Source organism: Leucoraja erinacea, unplaced genomic scaffold, assembly GCF_028641065.1.
Source record: "Leucoraja erinacea ecotype New England unplaced genomic scaffold, Leri_hhj_1 Leri_566S, whole genome shotgun sequence".
Taxonomy (NCBI): domain Eukaryota; kingdom Metazoa; phylum Chordata; class Chondrichthyes; order Rajiformes; family Rajidae; genus Leucoraja; species Leucoraja erinaceus.
This window is the reverse complement of record NW_026576472.1, coordinates 23,772-48,072: the sequence shown is the minus strand read 5'-3', so window position 1 is coordinate 48,072 and position 24,301 is coordinate 23,772. Positions and strand designations below refer to the sequence as shown.

General features: G+C 44.9%; 3 protein-coding genes across 4 annotated transcripts in view; all 3 read right to left on the bottom strand.

Annotated features, from left to right (window-relative positions):
• LOC129694171 (Fc receptor-like protein 5) overlaps positions 1-1,090 on the bottom strand; it is a 29,907-nt gene extending 28,817 nt beyond the window's left edge. Inside the window, exon 1 of the mRNA XM_055630888.1 lies at positions 846-1,090. Coding sequence (XP_055486863.1) covers positions 846-939 — 94 coding nt within the window. The 5' untranslated portion in view covers positions 940-1,090. The remainder of the gene's footprint in view (positions 1-845) is intronic.
• Positions 1,091-5,076: 3,986 nt separating this feature from the next.
• Positions 5,077-6,764, bottom strand: LOC129694174 (immunoglobulin superfamily member 1-like). The gene is made up of 2 exons (XM_055630891.1): positions 6,180-6,764; positions 5,077-5,364 (listed from the first exon to the last, which is right to left on the bottom strand). Exons 1-2 carry the CDS (start codon positions 6,493-6,495, stop codon positions 5,177-5,179), a joined length of 504 nt encoding a protein of 167 aa, XP_055486866.1. The 5' UTR covers positions 6,496-6,764; the 3' UTR covers positions 5,077-5,176.
• An 872-nt stretch (positions 6,765-7,636) lies between these two features.
• LOC129694172 (immunoglobulin superfamily member 1-like) overlaps positions 7,637-24,301 on the bottom strand; it is a 30,599-nt gene continuing 13,934 nt past the window's right edge. For both annotated transcript variants that reach the window (XM_055630889.1, XM_055630890.1), the window contains 5 exons: positions 23,775-24,068; positions 22,357-22,650; positions 19,018-19,311; positions 15,276-15,569; positions 7,637-10,559 (listed from right to left, as the gene is read on the bottom strand). In XM_055630889.1, the coding sequence (XP_055486864.1) occupies positions 10,261-10,559; positions 15,276-15,569; positions 19,018-19,311; positions 22,357-22,650; positions 23,775-24,068 (1,475 nt within the window). In that variant the 3' untranslated portion in view covers positions 7,637-10,260. The remainder of the gene's footprint in view (positions 10,560-15,275; positions 15,570-19,017; positions 19,312-22,356; positions 22,651-23,774; positions 24,069-24,301) is intronic.

The following is a 24,301-nucleotide window of genomic DNA, read 5'->3' as shown; positions in this document are numbered from 1 at the left end:
GTGGAACAATGGTTTAAAAGGGATTGTTGTAGAGCGGAGGGATCTCGGAACGCAGTTGGGTGTTGTAGACCAGTGGGATATAGGAATAATTGGATACAGTTTACTGAAAGCGGTATCACTGGTAGGTATGGAATGTTGTTGAGTAGAGAGATCGAGGAGTACAGGTACATATTTCACTAAATGTACCATCAGAGGAATATAGGGAATGTAGTAGAACCGACGGATCTTGAAGTCCAGGTACAGCAGTCACTGAAAGTGGTATCATAGGGAGTGTTGTAGTGTAGATGGATCCAGGAGTGCAGGTACATAGTTCCCTGAAGTTGGAGTCACATCTCGATTGGAAGTGGTGTTGTACAGAGGGATATGAACCAGTTGTATTAAATTAAACTAAATCAAATTAAATGAAGCCAAACAAAATAAAAGGAGCTAAACTAAACTAAACAAACTGAAGTAAACTAAATAGGATTAAATTAAACTGAAGCAAATTAATGTTAGCCAAATATTCTAGCAGAGCTGTACAAACACCACGTACGCAAAGCCGCGTGGCCCGATGTTATCAGGCCTTGGGCACTCACACCGTGTGCCAGCCAGTTGTGGAGAGATCTCCAGCATAGCTTCAAACTCAGCCTGAGCCTGGAGAGGGATCCTGTGATGCGGAAGACATCCGGCCAAGTCGTAGAAACTAATGTCAACTGAACTAAACGAAATAAAACTGAGGTAAGCTAAACTAATCTACATGAAAACGGTCTGGCCAAATCGATCCAGTTGTGTTTCCCAGCTCCATCATACTAAGCTCTACAATCCCCCTCTGTATAAATACCATGACGACGGCGTGTGTGACTAACCTGTGACACGTATATGGACCGCTGCGCTTGGAGGGGACGCGAGCCACCGAGCGGAGACGTGCACCAACATGACGCAGGTGTATGTGCTGTCCATGTCTGCCCCCTAACTCTGTGACACGGTGGTTGAAGGTTGTGTGATTTCCCGTGCTGCTTGTGAGAAGGTTGGAGTCTTTTCTCAACTGAAACCTCCCCGCCGTGTCCCGCCGTGAACTAGCGCACGTGATGGTGACGGATTTCCCAGGCAGGTATACGGGATAGTCAGGAATCTTTGAGATATTCGGCGGCGGCGGACAAACATTGCCATTCATTTTTCACATTCACAGAAAGCATGAGGTGTTATATTTTGAAAATTCCAAGATGGGCAGGACCTACGAGCTCAGGCATATAGTTCCCTGAAAATTGACAAATAGTTAGATCGGGATTGTCGTTGAGCAGATGGATCTAGGAGCGCAGTTACATATTTCCTTGAAGCTGGCATCAGAGGTGGATCGATATTGACGTAGAGCAGACGGATCTAGGAGCGCAGGCACATAGTTCTTTGAAGGTGGCGTCACAGGTAGATAGCGAGTATTGTATAACAGAGGGATCTACGAACGCAGGCATATAGTTCATTCAAGGTGGCGTTGCTGGTAGATAGGGTGTTGTAGATTAGTGGGACATAAGAGTAAATGGACGCAGCTCCCTGAAAATGATATCACAGGTAGACTGGGAATGTTGTTGAGCAATGAGAACTTGGAGTACAGGCACTTCTTTCACTGAAAGTGGCATCATAGGGAGTGTTGTCGAATAGATGGTTCCAATGTTACAGGTACATAGTTTCATGAAGGTGGGGTCACAGTTCGCTTGGCAGTGGTGTAGTGCAGACGGATATAAACCAAACTAACCTGGATTAAATTAAACTAAATCAAACTGAATTAAGCCTAACAAAATCAAAGTAACTAAACTAAACTGAACTAAACTGAATTATGTGAGGTAAGGGAAACTAGTAGAGTAGCTATGGCTACTATGAGGTTCAAAGTAAAAGAAGTACTGACACTTTTGAAAAATATAAAAGTGGATAAGTCTCCAGGTCCTGACAGGATATTCCCTAGCACGTTGAGGGATGTTAGTGTAGAAATAGCCGGGGCTATGACAGAAATATTTCAAATGTCATTAGAAACAGTCCCCGAGGATTGGCGTACTGCGCATGTTGTTCCATTGTTTAAAAAGGGTTCTAAGAGTAAACCTAACAATTATAGACATGTTAGTTTGACTTCAGTGGTGGGCAAATTAATGGAAAAGATACTTAGAGATAATATATATAAGCATCTAGATAAACAGGGTCTGATTAGGAACAGTCAACATGGATTTGTGCCTGGAAGTTCATGTTTGACTAATCTTCCTGAATTTTTTGAAGAGGTTACTAGGGAAATTGACGAGGGTAAAGCAGTGGATGTTGTCTATATGGACTTTAGTAAGGCCTTTGACAAGGTTCCGCATGGAAGGTTGGTTAAGAAGGTTCAACTGTTGGGTATAAATGCAGGAATAGCAAGATGGATTCAACAGTGGCTGAATGGGAGAAGCCAGAGGGTAATGGTGGATGGCTGTTTATCGGGTTGGAGGCAGGTGACTAGTGGGGTGCCTCGGGGATCTGTGTTGGGTCCTTTGTTGTTTGTCATGTACATCAATGATCTGGATGAAGGAGTGGTACATTGGATTAGAAAGTATGCAGATGATACCAAGATAGGGGGTGTTGTGGATAATGAAGAGGATTTCCAAAGTCTACAGAGTGATTTAGGCCATTTGGAAAAATGGGCTGAAAGATGGCAGATGGAGTTTAATGCTGATAAATGTGAGGTGCTACACCTTTGCAGGACAAATCAAAATAGGACGTACATGGTAAATGGTAGGGGATTTAAGAATACAGTTGAACAGAGGGATCTGGATAAAAGCGTGCATAGTTCCTTGAAGGTGGAATCTCAAATAGATAAGGTGGTAAAGAAAGCTTTTGGTATGCTAGCCTTTATAAATCAGAGCATTGAGTATAGAAGCTGGGTTGTAATGTGAAAATTGTGCAAGGCATTGGTGAGACCAAATCTGGAGTATGGTGTACACTATTGGTCGCCCAATTATAGGAAGGATGACAACAAAATAAAAAGAGTACAGAGGAGATTTACTAGAATGTTGCCTGGGTTTCAACAACTAAGTTACAGAGATAGGTTGAATAAGTTAGCTCTTTATTCTCTGGAGCGCAGAAGGTTACGGGGGTACTTGATTGAGGTCTTTAAAATGATAAGAGGGATATAGTTGATGTGGACAAGCTTTTCCCTTTGAGAATAGGGAAGATTTAAACAAGGGGACATGACTTCAGAATTAAGGGACAGAATTGTAGGGGTAATATGAGGGGGAACTTCTTTACTCAGAGAGTGGTAGCGGTGTGGAATGAGCTTCCAGTGGAAGTGGTGGAGGCAGGTTCATTGGTATCGTTTAAAAGTAAATTGGGTAGGCATATGGATGAGAAGGGAATGGAGGGTTATGGTATGAGTGCAGGCAGGTGGGTATAAGGGGAAAAAGTTGTTCGGCACGGACTTGTAGGGCCGAGATGGCCTGTTTCCGTGCTGTAATTGTTATATGGTTATTATGTATGGTTAAACTAAAGTAAACTAAATAGGATTAAATTTAACTGAATCAAACTAAACTTAGCCTATTAATCGAGCAGAGCTGTACAGACTCCACCAACGTAAAGCCATGCGTCCCGATGGTATCAGCCCTTGGGAACTCAAGCCGTGTGCCAGTCAGTGGTGCAGAATCCTCCACCATTGCCCGAAACTGATGCTGGGCCTGGAGATGGTTCCTGTGACGTGGAATACTTATTGCCTAGTTCATGTGCCAAAGTGGACGTGGCCAAATCCTCCAATGACTATAGACCGGCGGCGCTGATTTTCCACATCATGAATTCCCTGGCGAAGCTAGTGCTCACTCACCTGCGACCATTCGTTAAACCCTACCAGGACCCCCTGCAGGTAGCTGGCTTAACAACGATGGCGGTGGAGGACGCCATCATTTACCTGTTCCATCGTGTCAATGTTCAACAGGATAAGCCGGGAAGCACTGTGAGAGCCATGTGTTTTTACTTATGCATTACTTTGAAAACCATTAAGCCTGCACTGCTTGGGAGGAAACTGACGAATATGTGGGTGGGTCCTCCACTGGTGTTCTGGATCACCAACTACCTGACTGCACGACCACAATATGTCAGACTACAGAACTGTGTCTCGGACATGTTAATGATCAACACAGGGGCCCTGAAGATAACGGTCCTCTCTCTCTTCCTATCCTCGGCGTTCAGATGCAACTGGGACTCATGCCACCTGGATATGTTTTTGAATAACTCTATCAGTGTGGGCTGCATCAGTGAGGGGAGGGAAGCTGAATACAGAGATATAGTCAATAACTTTGTTGAGTGGTGTGGGTTGAATCACTTGCAGCTCAACATTGACAATACTAAGATGTGCCACTGTATAAGAAAGGTTAGAGCCGTCTGTATTTTCTGAGGAGGCTCTTCAATGTCTGCAATAAGATGCTGCAGATGTTCCATCAATCGGCGATGGCCAGTGGAATCTTCTTCGCTGCCATGTACTGGGCTAACAGGGCGAACGTGAGGAGCACCATCAGCACCAGACTAGATCCACAAAGATGCAGAAGAAAATGCCACAGTAGATCCGTTTTACCTGTGGATATCAATCTATACAACTGCACAACCTCCTGCCGTTGTGTTTACTGGCTCCCCTGCAACTGACATCCCCCCCCCCCCCCCCCCCACCCCTCGCATTCTCCGACCCGACCCCCCCCCCCCCCCCCCTCTCCAATGTTTGCACAGTCTCAATCCTCAATGCTGGACTTATCACTCGTTCCTTAACTTAATGTATCTTATTGTGCATCATGATTGTTGGGAGACCAATTTCCCTCTCAAGGATCTATTGTATCGCATCGCAACAGAAAGTGAGCTGAACTAAACTAAATTACACTGAAGTAAACTAAACTGGATTCAATTAAACGGGAACATATTAAACTAAGCCGCAGAGACTGTGAGCTGAACAAAACTAAATAAAACAGAAGCAAACTCAACTAATCTAAATGGAAGCAGTCTGGATTAAACTACCCATGTTTGTTTCCGAGATCCATCACACTAAGTACTATAACCCCACTCTGAATAAATCCCACGACGATGGCGTGTGTGACTAACCCGTGACACGTATATGGACCACTGGGCTTGGAAGGGATGGGAGCCACCGAGCGGAGACGTGCACCAACATGACACAGGTGTAGGTGCTGTCCATGTCTGCCCTTAATTATGTGATGCGGTGGGTGAAGGTCGTGTGATTTCCCGTGCTGTTAGTGAGAAGGTTGGATGATTTCCTCAACTGAAACCTCCCCGCCGTATCTCGTCGTGAACTAGCGCACGTGAGGATGATGGATTCTCCAGGCACATACACGGGATAGTCAGGAGTCTTGGAGGTAATCGGTGGACGCGGGCGTTCTGGAACGAAAAACATTGCCCATTGCCCTAAAATATCTACTGTTGTAGAGCTGCGCTGGGGAGTGTTGTAGAGCAGCGATGGGAAATGTTGTAGAGCTGCGCTGGGGAGTGTTGTAGAGCAGTTCTGGGTAGTGGTGTAGATCAGTTCTGGGGAGTGTGGTAGAGCAGGGAGATATAGGAGCGCAGGCACATTTTTCCTTGAAGGTGGCGTGCTGGTAGACAGAGAGTTTTGCAGAGCAGAGGGATCAAGGAGTAAATGGTCACAGTCCTGAAAGTTGCATCAGAGGTAGATTGGGAGAATTTTAGAGCAGAGCGATATAGGAGTGCAGGTACTTACTTCCCGTAGAATGCGTTACAATACGTTTGGGAGTGTAGGAGAAAAGAGGGATCAAGAGGTGCAGGTATGTCGTTCCCTGAAAGTGTCGTCATTGGTACATAAGTATTTTTATAAAGCAGAGATATATAGGAGCACAGGCTGCTGCTGGCGACACAATTAGATGGGGAATGTTATGGAGTAGATGGATTCAGGAGTGCGGGTACGGGTTCCCTAAAGTTGGATTCACATCTCAATACGGAGAGGTGTGGTGGAGAGGGATCAGAACAGGACTCAACTGGATTAAATTAAACACACATCAAACTCCAGGAAGCCAAGCAAAATGAAAGGAACTAAACTAAATTAAACTCAATTAAACTAAACTAAACTAAACCAAAGTGGACAGTACGAAATTATACCCAGGTTTCTTTCCCAGCACCAATACACGAAACCCCATAAGCCTCCCGGAAAAAATCTCAGGATGGTGGCGTGTGTGACTGACCTGCGACACGAATGTAGATCGCAGGGCTCGGAGGGGACGGGAGCCACCGAGCGGAAGCGTGCACCAACATGACACATGTGTAGTTGTTATCCACGTCTGCCCTTAAGTCTGTGATGCGGTGGGTGAAGACCGTGTGACTTCCCGTGCTGCTGATGAGAAGGTTGGAGTCTTTTCTCAGCTGAAACATCCCCGCCGTGTACCGCCGTGAACTAGCGCACGTGATGGTGACGGATTCTCCAGGCACATACACGGGATAGTCAGGAGTCTTGGAGATTGTCGGTGGCGGAGGAAGTTCTGAAACAACAAATATGGCCATAAAACCTTCACATGCACAGAAAAACGTGAGGTGTTACATTTTGAAAATTCCAAATGGGCAGGATCTACACACCTCTGGAGAGTGTTGTAGAGCAGAGGGATTGAGGCGCACAGGCATATAGTTCTCTGAATGTGGAAACATAGGTTAAAAGGGATTGTTGTAGAGCGCAGGGATCTCGGTACGCATTACTTAGGTCCATGAAGGTCGTGTTGCAGGAAGATGGATGTTGTACACCAGTGGGACATAGGGGTAATTGGACACAATTCCCTGAAAGCGGTGTCACGGTAGGTAGGGAATGTTGTTGAGTAGGTTGGGGCAATGGTGGATGATTCTGCACCACTGACTGGCACACGGCTTGAGTTCACAAGGGCTGATAACATCTGGACGCATGGCTTTACGTTGGTGGAGTCTGTACAGCTCTGCTAGATTCATAGGCTAAATTTAGTTTCATTCAATTAAATTTAATCCTATTTAGTTTACTTTAGTTCAGTTTAGTTACTTTGATTTTGTTAATGATGCCACTATGATGCCACTTTCAGTGAAATAAGTGCCTGTACTCCAAGTTCTCTCAGTGAGGGGAGGGGAGGGAAGCTGAATACAGAGATATAGTCAATAACTTTGTTGAGTGGTGTAGGCTGAATCACCTGCAGCTCAACATTGACAATACTAAGATGTGCCACTGTATAAGAAAGGTTAGAGCCGTCTGTATTTTCTGAGGAGGCTCTTCAATGTCTGCAATAAGATGCTGCAGATGTTCCATCAATCTGCGATGGCCAGTGCAATCTTCTTCGCTGCCATGTACTGGGGTAGCAGGGCGAACGTGAGGAGCACCATCCGCACCAAACTAGATCCACCAAGATGCAGAAGAAAATGCCACCGTAGATCCGTTTTACCTGTGGATATCAATCTTTACAACAGCACCCCCTCCTGCCGTTGTGTTTACTGACTCCCGTGCAACTGACATCCCCCGCACCACTCCTCGCATTCTCCCGACCCATAGCCCCTCCCCCTCCCCCCCCTCCCCACCCCTCTCCAATGTTTGCACAGTCTCAATCCTCAATGCTGGACTTATCACTCGTTACTTAACTTAATGTATCTTATTGTGTATCATGATTTTTGGCAGACGAATTTCCCTCTCATAGAGACATAGAAACATAGAAATTAGGTGCAGGAGTAGGCCATTCGGCCCTTCGAGCCTGCACCGCCATTCAACATGATCATGGCTGATCATCCAACTCAGTATCCCGTACCTGCCTTCTCTCCATACCCCCTGATCCCCTTAGCCACAAGGGCCACATCTAACTCCCTCTTAAATATAGCCAATGAACTGGCCTCAACTACCCTCTGTGGCAGAGAGTTCCAGAGATTCGTCACTCTCTGTGTGAAAAAAGTTCTTCTCATCTCGGTTTTAAAGGATTTCCACCTTATCCTTAAGCTGTGACCCCTTGTCCTGGACTTCCCCAACATCGGGAACAATCTTCCTGCATCTAGCCTGTCCAACCCCTTAAGAATTTTGTAAGTTTCTATAAGATCCCCTCTCAATCTTCTAATTTCTATCGAGTATAAACCAAGTCTATCCAGTCTTTCTTCATAAGACAGTCCTGACATACCAGGAATCAGTCTTGTGAACCGTCTCTGCACTTCCTCTATGGCAATAATGTCCTTCCTCAGATTTGGAGACCAAAACTGTACGCAATACTCCAGGTGTGGTCTCACCAAGACCCTGTACAACTGCAGTAGAACCTCCCTGCTCCTATACTCAAATCATTTTGCAATGAAAGCTAACATAACATAACTTTCTTTACTGCCTGCTGCACCTGCATGCCTACCTTCAATGACTGGTGTACCATGACACCCAGGTCTCGCTGCATCTCCCCCTTTCCCAATCGGCCACCATTTAGATAATAGTCTGCTTTCCCGTTTTTGCCACCAAAATGGATAACCTCACATATATCCACATAATACTGCATCTGCCAAACATTTGCCCACTCACCCAGCCTATCCAAGTCAACTTGCAGTCTCCTAGCATCCTCCTCACAGCTAACACTGCCCCCCAGCTTAGTGTCATCCGCAAACTTGGAGATATTGCCTTCAATTCCCTCATCCAGATCATTAATATATATTGTAAATAGCTGGGGTCCCAGTACTGAGCCTTTGGATACCCCACTAGTCACTGCCTGCCATTGTGAAAAGGACCCGTTTACTCCTACTCTTTGCTTCCTGTTTGCCAGCCAGTTCTCTATCCACATCAATACTGAACCCCCAATACATTGTGCTTTAAGTTTGTATACTAATCTCTTATGTGGGACCTTGCCGAAAGCCTTCTGGAAGTCCAGATACACCACATCCACTGGTTCTCCCCTATCCACGCTACTAGTTACATCCTCGAAAAATTCTATAAGATTCGTCAGACATGATTTACCTTTCGTAAATCCACGCTGACGTTGTCCAATGATTTCACCACTTTCCAAATGTGCTGCTATCCCATCTTTAATAACTGACTTTAGCAATTTCTCCACTACTGATGTTAAATTAACTGTTCCGCAATTCCCCATTTTCTCTATCCCTCCCTTCTTAAATGTGGGGTTGCGTTTGCTACCCGCCAATCTTCAGGAACTACTGCAGAATCTAAAGAGTTTTGAAAGATTATTACTAATGCATCCACTATTTCTGGAGCTACTTCCTTAAGTACTCTGGGATGCAGCATATCTGGCCCTGGGGATTTATCGGCCTTTAATCCATTCAATTTACCCAACACCACTTCCCGGCTAACCTGGATTTCACTCAATTCCTCCAACTCCTTTGACCCACGGTCCCCTGCTATTTCCGGCAAATTATTTATGTCTTCCTTAGTGAAGACGGAACCAAAGTAGTTATTCAATTGGTCCGCCATATCCTTGTTCCCCATGATCAACTCATCTGTTTCTGACTGCAAGGGACCTACATTTGTTTTAACTAGTCTCTTTCTTTTCACATATCTACAAAAACTTTTGCAGTCAGTTTTTATGTTCCCTGCCAGTTTTCTTTCATAATCTATTTTTCCTTTCCTAATTAAGCCCTTTGTCCTCCTCTGCTGGTCTTTGAATTTCTCCCAGTCCTCCGGTATGCTGCTTTTTCTGGCTAATTTGTACGCATCATCCTTCGCTTTGATACTATCCCTGATTTCCCTTGTTATCCATGGATGTACTAACTTCCCTGATTCATTCTTTTGCCAAACTGGGATGAACAATTTTTGTAGTTCATCCATGCAGTCTTTAAATGTCTTCCATTGCATATCCACTGTCAACCCTTTTAGAATTAATTGCCAGTCAATCTTGGCCAATTCACGTCTCATACCCTCAAAGTTACCTGTCTTTATGTTCAGAACCATTGTTTCTGAATTAACAATGTCACTCTCCATCCTAATGAAGAACTCAACCATATTATGGTCACTCTTGCCCAAGGGGGCACGTACAACAACATTGCTAACTAACCCTTCCTCATTACTCAATACTCAAGGATCTATTGTATCGCATCGCAACAGAAAGTGAGCTGAACTAAACTAAATTACACTGAAGTAAACTAAACTGGATTAAATTAAGCTGGAACATACAAAACTAAGCCGCAGAAACTGTGAGCTGAACAAAACTAAACACAACAGAAGTAAACTCAACTAATCTAAATGAAAGCAGTCTGGATTAAACTACCCAGGTTTGTTTCCGAGATCCATCACACTAAGCACTATAATCCCCCTCTGAATAAATCCCACGACGATGGCGTGTGTGACTAACCTGTAACACGTATATGGACCACTGGGCTTGGAAGGGACGGGAGCCAACGAGCGGAGACGTGCACCAACATGACACAGGTGTAGGTGCTGTCCATATCTGTCCTTAATTCTGTGATGCGGTGGGTGAAGGTCGTGTCATTTCCCGTGCTGCTTGTGAGAAGGTTGGAGTCTTTTCTCAACTGAAACATCACCGCCGTGTCCCGCCGTGAACTAGCGCACGTGATGGTGACGGATTCTCCAGGCACGTACACGGGATATTCAGGAGTCTTGGAGATAGTCGGTGGCGGCGGAAGTTCTGAAACAACAAATATGGCCATTCACATGCACAGATAAACGTGAGGTGTTACATTTTGAAAATTCCAAATGGGCAGGATCTGCACACCTATGGGGAGTGTTGTAGAGCTGAGGGATTGAGAATCACAGGCATATAGTTCTCTGAATGTGGAAACATATGTTAAACGGGATTGTTGTAGAGCGGAGGGATCTCGGTACGCAGTTACTTATGTCCATGAAGGTGGTGTTGCACGAAGATGGGTGTTGTATCTAAGACTTTTGCATCCATCACAGTGAGGAGGTGCTAGGTGGACTCACTGTGGTGGATGTTAATATGTGTTTATTGCTGTTTTTTATTGTATTGTATGTATGTATGACTGCACGCACGAAATTCCGTTCAGACTTCGGTCTGAAATACAATAGAGGAAACCTGTAAACCTGTACACCAGTGGGACCTAGGGGTAATTGGACACAATTTCCTGAAAGCTGTGTCACACGTAGGTAGGGAATGTTGTTGAGTAGAGGGATCTTGGAGTGCAGGTACATATTTCACCAAATGTACCATCACAGGAAGATAGGGAAAGTAGTAGAAAAGAGGGATCTTGAAATGCAGGTTGAGCTTTCATTGAAAATGGCATCATATGGATTGATGTAGAGTAGAGGGATCAGGGAATGCAGGTACATATTTCCCTGAAGGTGCAATCAGATCTTGATTGGGAGTGGTGTTGTACGGAGGGATATGAACCAAACTCAGCTGGATTAAATTAAACTAAATCAAATTGAATGAAGCCAAACAAAATAAAAGGGGCTACACTAAATTACACAAATTGAAGTAAACTAATAGGATTAAATTAAATTGAATCGAACTGATGTTAGCCAAATATTCCAGCAGAGCTGTGCAGACTACACCCACGCAAAGCCGCGGGACCCGTTGGTATCAGCCCTTGGGTACTCAAGAAGAGGGTTCATGTGATGTGGACGACATCCGGCCTGGATCATGTACCAAAGGGGACGTGTCCCAGCTCCTGCGATAAGAGCAGACCGGTGGTGCTGACTTCACACATCATGAAATCCCTTGCAAAGCTAATGTTCACGCACCTGCGACAACTGGTTAAACCTAAACTGCACCGCCTGCAGTTCGATGACCTAGCAATCTGTAGGGGTGGAGGACGCCATCTTCCACCTGGGCTATCGTTCCAATGTTCATGATTGTGGCAGACCAATTTCGCTCTCTAGGTTCTATCGTATCGCATTGTAATAGAACGTGAGCGGAACTGAACTAAATCACACTGAAGTAAACAAAACGGGATTGAATTAAACTAGAACTTACTAAACGAAGCCGTAGATACTAATGTGAGCTGGACTCAACTGGACTCAAGGGGGTAAGGTATTGACATGGATAGCGAACTGATAGGCAGACAGGAAGCTATGAGTAGAAATTAACGGGTCATTTTCGGAATAGCAGGCAGAGACTAATGGGGTGCCGCAAGGCTCGGTGCAGGGATTCCTGTTGTTTGCAGTATATATTAACGATTCAGGCGCTGGAAACAAATGTAACATCTCTAAGTTTGCGGGTGACACAACGCTGGGTGGCAGTGTGTGCTGCGAGGAGGATGCTATGAGGTTGCATGGTGACCCCTGGTTGCGGGGTGACTTGGATTGGTTGGGTGAGTGGGCAGAAGCTTGGCAGATGCAGTATAATGTGAATAAATGTGAGGCTATCCACTTTGGCTGCAAACACAGGAAGGCAGATTAATATTTGATTGGTGCCTGGTAAGGAGAATGGTAAGTGTAAGAAGACCTGGGTGTGATTGTACATCAGTCAGTGAAAGTAACCATGCAGGAACAGCAGTCAGTGAAGAAAGCTAATGACATGTTGTCCTTAATTGCGAGAGAGTTTGAGTTTAGGAGCATGGGGGTCCTATTGCAGTTGTACAGGTGAGACCGCACCTGGAGTATTTTGTGCCATTTTGGTCTCCTAATTTGAGGAAGAGTATTCTTGCTATTCAGGGAGTACAGCGGAAGTTCACCATGTTAATCCCCGGGATGGCGGGACTGACGTATAATGACAGGATGGGTCGACTGGGCTTCTATTCATTGGAATTTAGAAGCATGGGAGGGGATATTATTGAAACATATTCATTCTTAGAGGAATACACGAGGTAGATGCAGGAAAAATGCTGGGGGTATCCAGAACCAGGGGTCACAATTTGAAAATAAGGGGTAGGCCAATTTTCAAATAAATAAATCAAACTAACCTAAGCACAATACAATAATGTTTAAAGTATATATACAGCGCGGGCACAGGCTCTTCGGCCCACCGAGTCCGCACCGACCAGCGACCCCTGCACATTAACAAGACAGTTAATGTGCCTAAACTGGGGACAATTTACACTTACACCTAATATACAAACCCAAGCTTACAATTAATCTACGCATCTGTATGTCTTGGGAGTGTGGGAGTAAACCGAAGATCTCTGATAAAACCCACGCGGTCACGGCGAGAACGTACAAACACTCTACGGACAAACATCCATAGTCGGGATCGAACCCGGGTCTCTGGCACTGCAAGAGCTGTAAGACAGCAACTCTGTCGCTGCGCCATCGTGCCGTGAGCTAAAGTGAGCTAAACTAAACCAAAGTAAACTGAAGTAAACTAAACTAATCAAAACTAAAGTAGACCAGACCAGTGTCATGGTCTCAACGTTAAAAGTTACCAATTCCTTCTCTCCAGAGATGCCGCCTGCCTGATTTACTCCAACATCATCCAAACATAATTACGGCAACCTAAACGATAGCAGTGACGTAGCAGTGCAGTTGCTGCTTGAGCTCGTACAACGCTAGAGACACGAGTTTGACCCCGATTACAAACTGTCTGTATGTAGTCGGTGCCTACTCATTGTGACCGCGTGGATTTTCACCAGGTGTTCTAGTTTACTCCCACACTCCAAAGACGTAAAGGTTTGAATAGGATTTGACTGGTATAAGTGTACATTGACCATAGAGTGTGTAGGGTAGTGTTAATTTGCGGGGATAGTTGGTTGGCACAAATTCGATGGACCAAAGGGCTTGTCTGGTAATTCTTCTGGTTGGCTGCAAGTGACTAACGGAATTCCACCTGAGTTGATACAGCGGCCGCTACTCTTGTCGTTGTTTATTAATGATTTGCAAGAGGGGATTGAAGGCGTTATGGCCAGATTCACAGTTGATACAAAAATAGGTGGAGTGAAAAACAATGTAGAGAAAGCAGGGACTCTGCAGAATGACTTGGACATGTTTGGAGAATGGACATAGAAATGGCAGATAGAGTACAGTGCAGGAAATTGTGGAGTTTTACATTTTGGCTCCGAGGAATCAAGGCATGGACTAATATCGAATTGAGGAAAAAATCCAGAAAATGGATGTGCTTGAGCAGAACTAGGGATGCTGGTGCAAGATTCCTCAAAAATTCATTTGCAAATCGAATCAGTTGTAAGGAAGGCGAATGCGAAGCGAGCATTTATTTCAAGAGCTTTCGAATACAAAAAACAGAGATATGATGCCAAGGCTCTAAGGCACGGATCAGGCTGCATTTGGAATATTGTGAGCTATTTTGGGCACAATATCTGAGGAAGGATGTGTTGGCTCTTGAGAGGGTCCAAAGCAGGTTTACAAGAACGATCCCAGGAAAGAGTGGGTTAACATAAGATGAATGTTTGACGGCACTGGACGTGTACTCGCTGCAGTTTAGAAGAATGAAAGGGCACCACATTGAAACGTATGGAATAGTGAAAGGCTTGGCTAAAGTGGATACGGAGGATGTTTTCACTACTGGGAGAGTCCAGGACTAGAATTCATAACCTCAGAATTAAATAATTTTCTTTTCGGAAGGAGATAAGGAGGGATTATTTTCATCAGCGGGTGGTGAATCTGTGGAATTATTTGCCAAGGAAAGATGTGGAGGATAAACCAATGGATTACAATAGATATTTTTAAGGCAGAAATATATACATTCTTGATTTATACAGATGTCAAGGGTTATGAGGGGGCAGGTCGTCGGGGTTTGGAGGTAGAGAAGGATCAACCATGATCGAATGGCGGAGAAGACGTGATGGACCATCTGCACCTGCTCCATCTTTCCGATGCTCACCTGGATGTCGGAAAGCACTGTGGGAATCATGCTTTTTCAGTTAAATATAGCGATGCCAGGGGATATGGTGAGAAGGCAGGAACGGGGTACTGATTAGTGATGATCAGCCATGATCACATTGAATGGCGGTGCTAGCTCGAAAAGCTGAATGGCCTGTTCCTGCACCTATTGTCTATTGTCATTTCTCAGTGCTTTCAGCACTGACTCCTCTTCGCCATCCGCCCCCAATCTTTGCACATTCCCAATACTGGACTTACCACTCATCATTTTGTGTCTCGTGTATCTTGTTGTCTTTTATGATTGTTGGCAGACCAACTTGCCTTCTGGGATGAATACATTTATATTGTAACGTATCGCGTCGTATCATAAAGTTAGCTGAACTGAACTAAATTAAACTGCAATAAACTAAACTGCTTTAAATTAAACTACTCTGAGCCGAAGAAACTAATGTGAGCTAAACTAAACCAAATTAAACTGAAGTAAATTAAACTAAAGTAAACTAAATTAGACTGGTCAAAACTATAAACCTGGTTTATCTCACAGAACCATCACACTAAGCACCATAATCCCCCCTGAATACATCCCATGACGGTGGCATGTGAGACTGACCTGTGGCACGAATGTGGATCCCAGCGCTCGGAGGTGACGAGAGCCACCGAGCGTAGGCGTGCACCAACATGACACAGGTGTAGTTGTTATCCACGTCTGCCCTTAAGTCTGTGATGCGGTGGGTGAAGGTCGTGTGACTTCCCGTGCTGCTGGTGAGAAGGTTGGAGTCTTTCTTCAGCTGAAACCTCCCCGCCGTGTCCCGCTGTGAACTGGCGCACGTGATGTTGACGGATTCCCCAGGCACGTACACGGGATAGTCAGGAGTCTTGGAGATGGTCGGTGGCTGCGGAAGTTCTGTAACAACAAATATGGCCATAAATCATTCACATGCACAGAAACACTTGCGGTGTTACATTTTATAAAGGCCTAATGGGCAGGACTTACACAGCTCTGGAGAGTGTTGTAGATTAGAGGGATTGAGGCGCAGTGGCATATAGTGGGTATGTTGCAAAACTTACCTTCAACGGCGTTGCAGTTCTGTCGCTGCCCGTGTGCGCGTCTTTGGCGCCTTTGAGATAAGTACGGGTTTTAAAACGCGATTTTTCTCTAGCTATTGAAATCGAGGTTTGATCAGCCTGCTTAGTTGCTAACGAAAAATCGCTGCGACATTCGTTCGCTGCAGGTATTTTTCAAGTAAAATGGGGTTATTGGTTAATTAATTGTTATAGTAGATTAATAATTTATCCTCTAAAGCCGCGAACGCCGACAACGGGACGAATCTTATGTAGGGTTACAAGGCGAGGTAGGTTGTTTATTTTTACATTAATAAGTGCTTCTTAAGATCCGATTATTCAACATTTTAAGTTGCGAGTACGTGACTTGGGGGCCCATTCAAACCCGCAGTATATTTAATGCCGCATACAGGCTTCAAATCCACCGCAATGGCAACTTTCTAAAAACCAGCGTATTCCAGAAAAGCCACTCGCAATCTGATTTAAATGGCCATTAATTTACAGCAATTGAACACTAAAATCCCTTTATTTGGCCTATAACAGTAATGCCAATGCCAATATGAGATTACGAGGATGCTCGAATTATGTTTTTACTGTGAATTATTGTGTGAATGTTCCTTGGACAGGTAGGTTATTTAAATGTCAATCTTTTTTTCATAACAAGTGGATAGATGTTTGGATCTAGTAATTGAATTTTGGATTGAGCTACAATTGGCTAAACAACTAATTATGTGCTTTAATGTCAGGTCATCCAAGTAAGATTGTTTTAATATTTGTTTCAGAATGCTTCAATCTATAATAACTGAAAATGCTCTTCTTACATATCTCTTAATTTTTAATAAAGTTATGGCCATTTGACTGTCATCAATCTATAATAACTGAACATTTCTTACAGATCTCTTAATTTTTAAGAAAGTTATGGCCATTTGACTTGAATAACAATAGGGAACAAGATGCTAATTTCCGAGTATGAAAAGGACCATAAACTGCTTTAATACTTAAGATATGAAAGTGAATTATGTGTCAAATTAAACTTCTTGTTATGCTCTATCTGATGGGATAAATTGCAGACTTGATTTTTAAAATCTCAAACTTTTGTAACATTGCTGTTGGGAATGTAGTAGAACCGAGGGATCTTGAAGCCCAGGTACAGCTGTCACTGAAAGTGGTATCATAGGGAGTGTTGTAGAGTAGATGGATCCAGGAGTGCAGGTACATAGTTCCCTGAAGTTGGAGTCACATCTCGATTGGAAGTGGTGTTGTTCAGAAGGATATGAACCAGTTGTATTAAATTAAACTAAATCCAATTGAATGAAGCCAAACAAAATAAAAGGAGCTACACTAAACTAAACAAACTGAAGTAAAAACAAAATAGGATTAAATTAAACTGAAGCAAATTAATGTTAACCAAATATTCTAGCAGAGCTGTACAAACACCACGCACGCAAAGCCGCGTGACCCGATGTTATCAGGCCTTGGGCACTCAAACCGCGTGCCAGCCAGTTGTGGAGAGATCTCCAGCATAGCTTCAAACTCAGCCTCAGCCAGGAGACGGATCCTGTGATGCGGAAGACATCCGGCCAAGTCGTAGAAACTCATGTGAACTGAACTAAACGAAATAAAACTGAGGTAAGCTAATCTAATCTACATGAAAACGGTCTGGACAAATCAACCCAGGTGTGTTTCCCAGCTCCATCATACTAAGCTCTACAATCCCCCTCTGTATAAATCAGATTCAGATTCAGATTATCAATTTTAATTGTCATTGTCATGTACAGACAGAGACAACGAAATGCATTTAGCATCTCCCTTGAAGAGCGACATAGCAAACATGACGACACGTGTGTGACTACCTGTGACCGTATATGGACTGCTGGCTTGGAGGGGATGGGGAGCCACCGAGCGGAGACGTGCACCAACATGACGCAGGTATAGGTGCTGTCCATGTCTGTCCTTAACTCTGTGACATGGTGGTGGTGAAGGTTGTGTGATTTCCGGTGCTGCTTGTGAGAAGGTTGGAGTCTTTTCTCAACTGAAACCTCCCCGCCGTGTCCCGCCGTGAACTAGCGCACGTGATGGTGACGGATTCCCCAGGCAGGTACACGGGATAGCCAGGAATATTTGAGATATTCGGCGGCGCCGGACGTTCTGCAACAACAAACATAGCCATAAAACTTTCACATTCACAGAAAGCATGAGGTGTTATATTTTGAAAATTCCAAGATGGGCAGGACCTACGAGCTCAGGCATATAGTTTCCTGAAAATTGACAAATAGGTAGATCGGGATTGTCGTTGAGCAGATGGATCTAGGAGCGCAGTTACATATTTCCTTGAAGCTGGCATCAGAGGTGGATCGATATTGTCGAAGAGCAGACGGATCTAGGGGCGCAGGCACATAGTTCTTTGAATGTGGCGTCACAGGTAGATAGGGAGTATTGTTTAACAGAGGGATCTATAAACGCAGGCACATAGTTCCTTCTAGGTGGTGTTGCTGGTAGATAGGATGTTGTAGGTTAGTGAGACATAAGAGTAAATGGACACAGCTCCCTGAGAATGATATCACAGGTAGGTAGGGAATGTTGTTGAGTAGAGAGATCGAGGAGTACATGTACATATTTCACTAAATGTACCATCACAGGAATATAGGGAATGTAGTAGAACCGAGGGATCTTGAAGTCCAGGTACAGCTGTCACTGAAAGTGGTATCATAGGGAGTGTTGTAGAGTAGATGGATCCAGGAGTGCAGGTACATAGTTCCCTGAAGTTGGAGTCACATCTCGATTGGAAGTGGTGTTGTACAGAGGGATATGAACCAGTTGTATTAAATTAAACTAAATCAAATTGAATGAAGCCAAACAAAATAAAAGGAGCTAAACTAAACTAAACAAACTGAAGTAAACTAAATAGGATTAAATTAAACTGAAGCAAATTAATGTTAGCCAAATATTCTAGCAGAGCTGTACAAACACCACGCACGCAAAGCCGCGTGGCCCGATGTTATCAGGCCTTGGGCACTCAAACCGTGTGCCAGCCAGTTGTGGAGCGTCCTCCAGCATAGCTTCAAACTCAGCCTGAGCCTGGAGAGGGATCCTGTGATGCGGAAGACATCCGGCCAAGTCGTAGAAACTAATGTGAACTGAACTAAACGATATGAAACTGAGGCAAGCTAAACTAATCTACATGAAAACGGTCTGGACAAATCAACCCAGGTGTGTTTTCCAGCTCCGTCATACTAGGCACTACAACCCCCCGCTGTTTAAATCCCATGACGACGGCGTGTGTGACTAACCTGTGACACGTATATGGACCGCTGGGCTTGGAGGGGACGGGAGCCACCGAGCGGATACGTGCACCAACATGACGCAAGTGTAGGTGCTGTCCATGTCTGCCCTTAACTCTGTGACACGGTGGTTGAAGTTTGTGTGATTTCCCGTGCTGCTTGTGAGAAGGTTGGAGTCTTTTCTCAACTGAAACCTCCCCGCCGTGTCCCGCCGTGAACTAGTGCACGTGATAGTAACGTATTCCCCAGGCAGGTACGCGGGATAGTCAGGAATCTTTGTGATATTCGGCGGCGGCGGACGTTCTGTAACAACAAACATTGCCATAAATCTTCCACATTCACAGAAAGCATGAGGTGTTATATTTTGAAAATTCCAAGTTGGGCAGGACCTACAAGCTCAGGCATATAGTTCCCTGAAAATTGACAAATAAGCAGATCTGGATTGTCATTGAGCAGATGGATCTAGGAGCGCAGTTACATATTTCCTTGAAGCTGGCATCAGAGTTGGATCGATATTGTCGAAGAGCAGACGGATCTAGGGGCGCAGGCACATAGTTCTTTGAATGTGGCGTCACAGGTAGATGGGGAGTATTGTTTAACAGAGTGATCTACGAACGCAGGCACATAGTTCCTTCTAGGTGGTGTTGCTGGTAGATAGGGTGTTGTAGGTTAGTGAGACATAAGAGTAAATGGACACAGCTCCCTGAGAATGATATCACAGGTAGACTGGGAATGTTGTTGAGCAGAGAGAACATGGAGCACAGGTACTTTTTTCATTGAAAGTAGCATCATAGGGAGTGTTGTCGAATAGATGGATCCAATAGTACAGGTGCATAGTTCCATGAAGGTGGAGTCACAGTTCGATTGGCAGTGGTGTAGTGCAGACGGATATAAACCAAACTAACCTGGATTAAATTAAACTAAATCAAACTGAATTAAGCCTAACAAAATCAATGTAACTAAATAGGATTACATTTAACTGAATCAAACTAAACTTAGCCTAACAATCTAGCAGTGCTGTACAGACTCCACCAACGTAAAGCCATGCGTCCCCACGGTATCAGCCCTTGGGAACTCAAGCCGTGTGCCAGTCAGTGGTGCATAATCCTCCACCATTGCCCCAACCTGATGCTGGGCCTGGAGATGGTTCCTGTGACGTGGAAAACGTCTTGCCTAGTTCATGTGCCAAAGTGGACGTGGCCACCTCCTCCCATGACTATAGACCGGTGGCGCTGATTTCCCACATCATGAAATCTCTGGCGAAGCTAGTGCTCACTCACCTGCGACCATTCGTTAAACCCTACCAGGACCCCCTGCAGTTCGCTGACTTAACAACGATGGGGGTGGAGGACGCCATCATTTACTTGTTCCATTTTTCCAATGTTCAACAGGATAAGCCGGGAAGCACTATGAGAGTCATGTGTTTTTACTTATTCATTACTTTGAAAACCATCCAGCCTGCACTGCTTGGGAGCAAACTGACGAAGATGTGGGTGGGTCCTCCACTGGTGTTCTGGATCACCAACTACCTGACTGCACGACCACAATATGTCAGATTACAGAACTGTGTCTCGGACGTTACTTATCAACACAGGGGCCCTAAAGATAACGGCCCTCTCTCTCTTCCTATCCTCGGCCTTCAGATGCAACCGGGACTCATGCCACCTGGATATGTTTTTGAATAACTCTATCAGTGTGGGCTGCATCAGTGAGGGGGGGGAAGACGAATACAGAGATGTAGTCAATAACTTTGTTGAGTAGTGTGGGCTGAATCACCTGCAGCTCAACATTGACGATACTGAGATGTGCCACTGTATAAGAAAGGTTAGAGCCGTCTGTATTTTCTGAGGAGGCTCTTCGATGTCTGCAATAAGATGCTGCAGATGTTCTATCAATCGGCGATGGCCAGTGCAATCTTCTTCGCTGCCATGTACTGGGCTAGCAGGGCGAACGTGAGGAGCACCATCAGCACTAGACTAGATCCACCAAGATGCAGAAGAAAATGCCACAGTAGATCCGTTTTACCTGTGGATATCAATCTATACAACTGCACAACCTCCTGCCGTTGTGTTTTTGCTGGCTCCCCTGCAACTGACATCACCCCCCCCCACCCGTCGCATTCTCCCGACCACCCCCACTTAACTTAATGTATCTTATTGTGCATCATGATTGTTGGCAGACCAATTTCCCTCGCAAGGATCTATTGTATCGCATCGCAACAGAAAGTGTGCTGAACTAAACTAAATTACACTGAAGTAAACTAAACTGGATTAAATTAAACTGGAACATACAAAACTAAGTCGCAGAAATTGTGAGCTGAACAAAACTAAATAAAACAGAAGTAAACTCAACTAATCTCTACAGAGAGATGTATGCCAGTTGGAAGAGTGGGCTGAAAGATAGCAGATGGAGTTTTATGCTGATAAGTGTGAGGTGCTACATCTTGGCAGGGCAAATCACAATAGGACGTGCATGGTAAATGGTAGGGAATTGAAGAATGTAGGTGAACAGAGGGATCTGGGAATAACTGTGCACAGTTCCCTGAAAGTGAAATATCATGTAGATAGGGTGGTAAAGAAAGCTTTTGGTGTGCTGGCCTTTATAAATCAGAGCATTGAGCATAGAAGTTGGGATGTAATGTTAAAATTGTACAAGGCATTGGTGAGGCCAATTCTGGAGTATGGTGTACAATTTTGGTCGCCTAATTATAGGAAGGATGTCAACAAAATAGAGAGAGTACAGAGGAGATTTACTAGAATGTTGCCTGAGTTTCAGCAACTAAGTTACAGAGAAAGGTTGAACAAGTTAGGGCTTTATTCTTTGGAGCGCAGAAGGTTAAGGGGGACTTGATAGAGGTTTTTTTAAATGATGAGAGGGATAGACAGAGTTGACGTGGAAAAGCTTTTCCCACTGAGAGTAGGGAAGATTTAAACAAGGGGACATGACATGAGAATTAAGGGACTGAAGTTTAGGGGTAACATGAGGGGGAACTTCTTTACTCAGAGAGTGGTAGCTGTGTGGAATGAGCTTCCAGTAAAGGTGGTGGAGGCAGGTTCGTTTTTATCATTTAAAAATAAATTGGATAGTTATATGGATGTGAAGGGAATGGGGGGTTATGGTCTGAGCGCAGGTATATGGGACTAGGGGAGATTATGTGTTCGGCACGGACTAGAAGGGTCGAGATGGCCTGTTTCCGTGCTGTAATTGTTATATGGTTATATGTTATATGGTTAATCTAAATGAAAGCAGTCCGGATTAAACTACCCAGGTTTGTTTCCGAGCTCCATCACACTAAGCACTATAATCCCCCTCTGAATAAATCCCATGACGATGGCGTGTGTGACTAACCTGTGACACGTATATGGACCGCTGGGCTTGGAAGGGACGGGAGCCACCGAGCGGAGACGTGCACCAACATGACACAGGTGTAGGTGCTGTCCATGTCTGCCCTTAATTCTGTGATGCGGTGGGTGAAGGCCGTGTGATTTCCCGTGCTGTTGGTGAGAAGGTTGGAGGATTTCCTCAACTGAAACCTCCCCGCCGTGTCTCGTCGTGAACTAGCGCACGTGAGGATGATGGATTCTCCAGGCACATACACGGGATAGTCAGGAGTCTTGGAGATAGTCGGTGGACGCGGGCGTTCTGGAACGAAAAACATTGCCCTAAAATATCTACATGCACAGAAAAATTGATGTTTTTGTGTTTTGAAAAATCCAACATGGGCATGTCCTACATAGTGAATGGTAGAGCTCTGGGGAGTGTTGTAGAGCAGCGATGGGAAGTGTGTTGTAGAGCAGCAATGGGAAGTGTTGTAGAGCTGCGCTGGGGAGTGTTGTGGAGCAGCGATGGGAAGTGTTGTAGAGCAGCGATGGGATGTGTGGTAGAGCAGCGTGGGGAAGTGTTGTAGAGCAGCGATGGGAAGTGTTGTAGAGCTGCGCTGTGGAGTGTTGTAGAGCAGCGATGGGAAGTGTTGTAGAGCAGCGATGGGATGTGTGGTAGAGCAGCGAGGGGAAGTGTTGTAGACCTGCTCTGGGGAGTGTTGTAGAGCAGTTCTGGGTAGTGGTGTAGATCAGTTCTGGGGAGTGGTGTAGATCAGTTCTGGGGAGTGTGAGAGCAGGGAGATATAGGAGCGCAGGTACATTTTTCCTTGAAGGTGGCGTGCAGGTAGACAGGGAGTTTTGCAGAGCAGAGGGATCAAGGAGTAAATGGTCACAGTCCTGAAAGTTGCATCAGAGGTAGATCGGGAGAATTTTAGAACAGAGCGATATAGGAGTGCAGGTACTTACTTCCCGTAGAATGCGTTACAATACGTTTGGGAGAGTAGGAGAAATGAGGGATCAAGAGGTGCAGGTATGTCGGTCCCTGAAAGTGTCGTCATTGGTAGATAAGTATTTTTATAGAGCAGAGATATATAGGAGCGCAGGCTGCTGCTGGCGACACAATTAGATGGGGAATGTTATGGAGTAGATGGATTCAGGAGTGCGGGTACTTTGTTCCCTAAAGGTGGATTCACATCTCAATCCGGAGAGGTGTGGTGGAGAGGGATCAGAACAGGACTCAACTGGATTAAATTAAACACAAATCAAACTCAAGGAAGCCAAGCGAAATTAAAGGAACTAAACTAAATTACACTGAATTAAACTAAACTAAACTAATCCAAAGTAGGCCGTACGAAATTATAACCCAGGTTTATTTCCCAGCACCAATACACGAAGCCCCATAATCCTCCCTGAATAAATCTCATGATGGTGGCGTGTGTGACTGACCTGCGACACGAATGCAGATCGCAGGGCTCGGAGGGGACGGCAGCCACCGAGCGGAAGCGTGTACCAACATGACACATGTGTAGGTGTTGTCCACGTCTGCCCTTAATTCTGTGATCCGGTGGTTGAAGGTCGTGTCATTTCCCGTGCTGCTTGTGAGAAGGTTGGAGTCTTTTCTCAACTGAAACATCCCCGCCGTGTCCCGCCGTGAACTAGCGCACGTGATGGTGACGGATTCTCCAGGCACGTACACGGGATAGTCAGGAGTCTTGGAGATAGTCGGTGGCGGCGGAAGTTCTGAAACAACAAATATGGCTTTTCACATGCACAGATAAACGTGAGGTGTTACATTTTGCAAATTCCAAATGGGCAGGATCTACACACCTCTGGGTAGTGTTGTAGAGCAGAGGGATTGAGAATCACAGGCATATAGTTCTCTGAATGTGGAAACATATGTTAAACGGGATTTTTGTAGAGCGGAGGGATCTCGGTACGCAGTTACTTAGGTCCATGAAGGTGGTGTTGCAGGA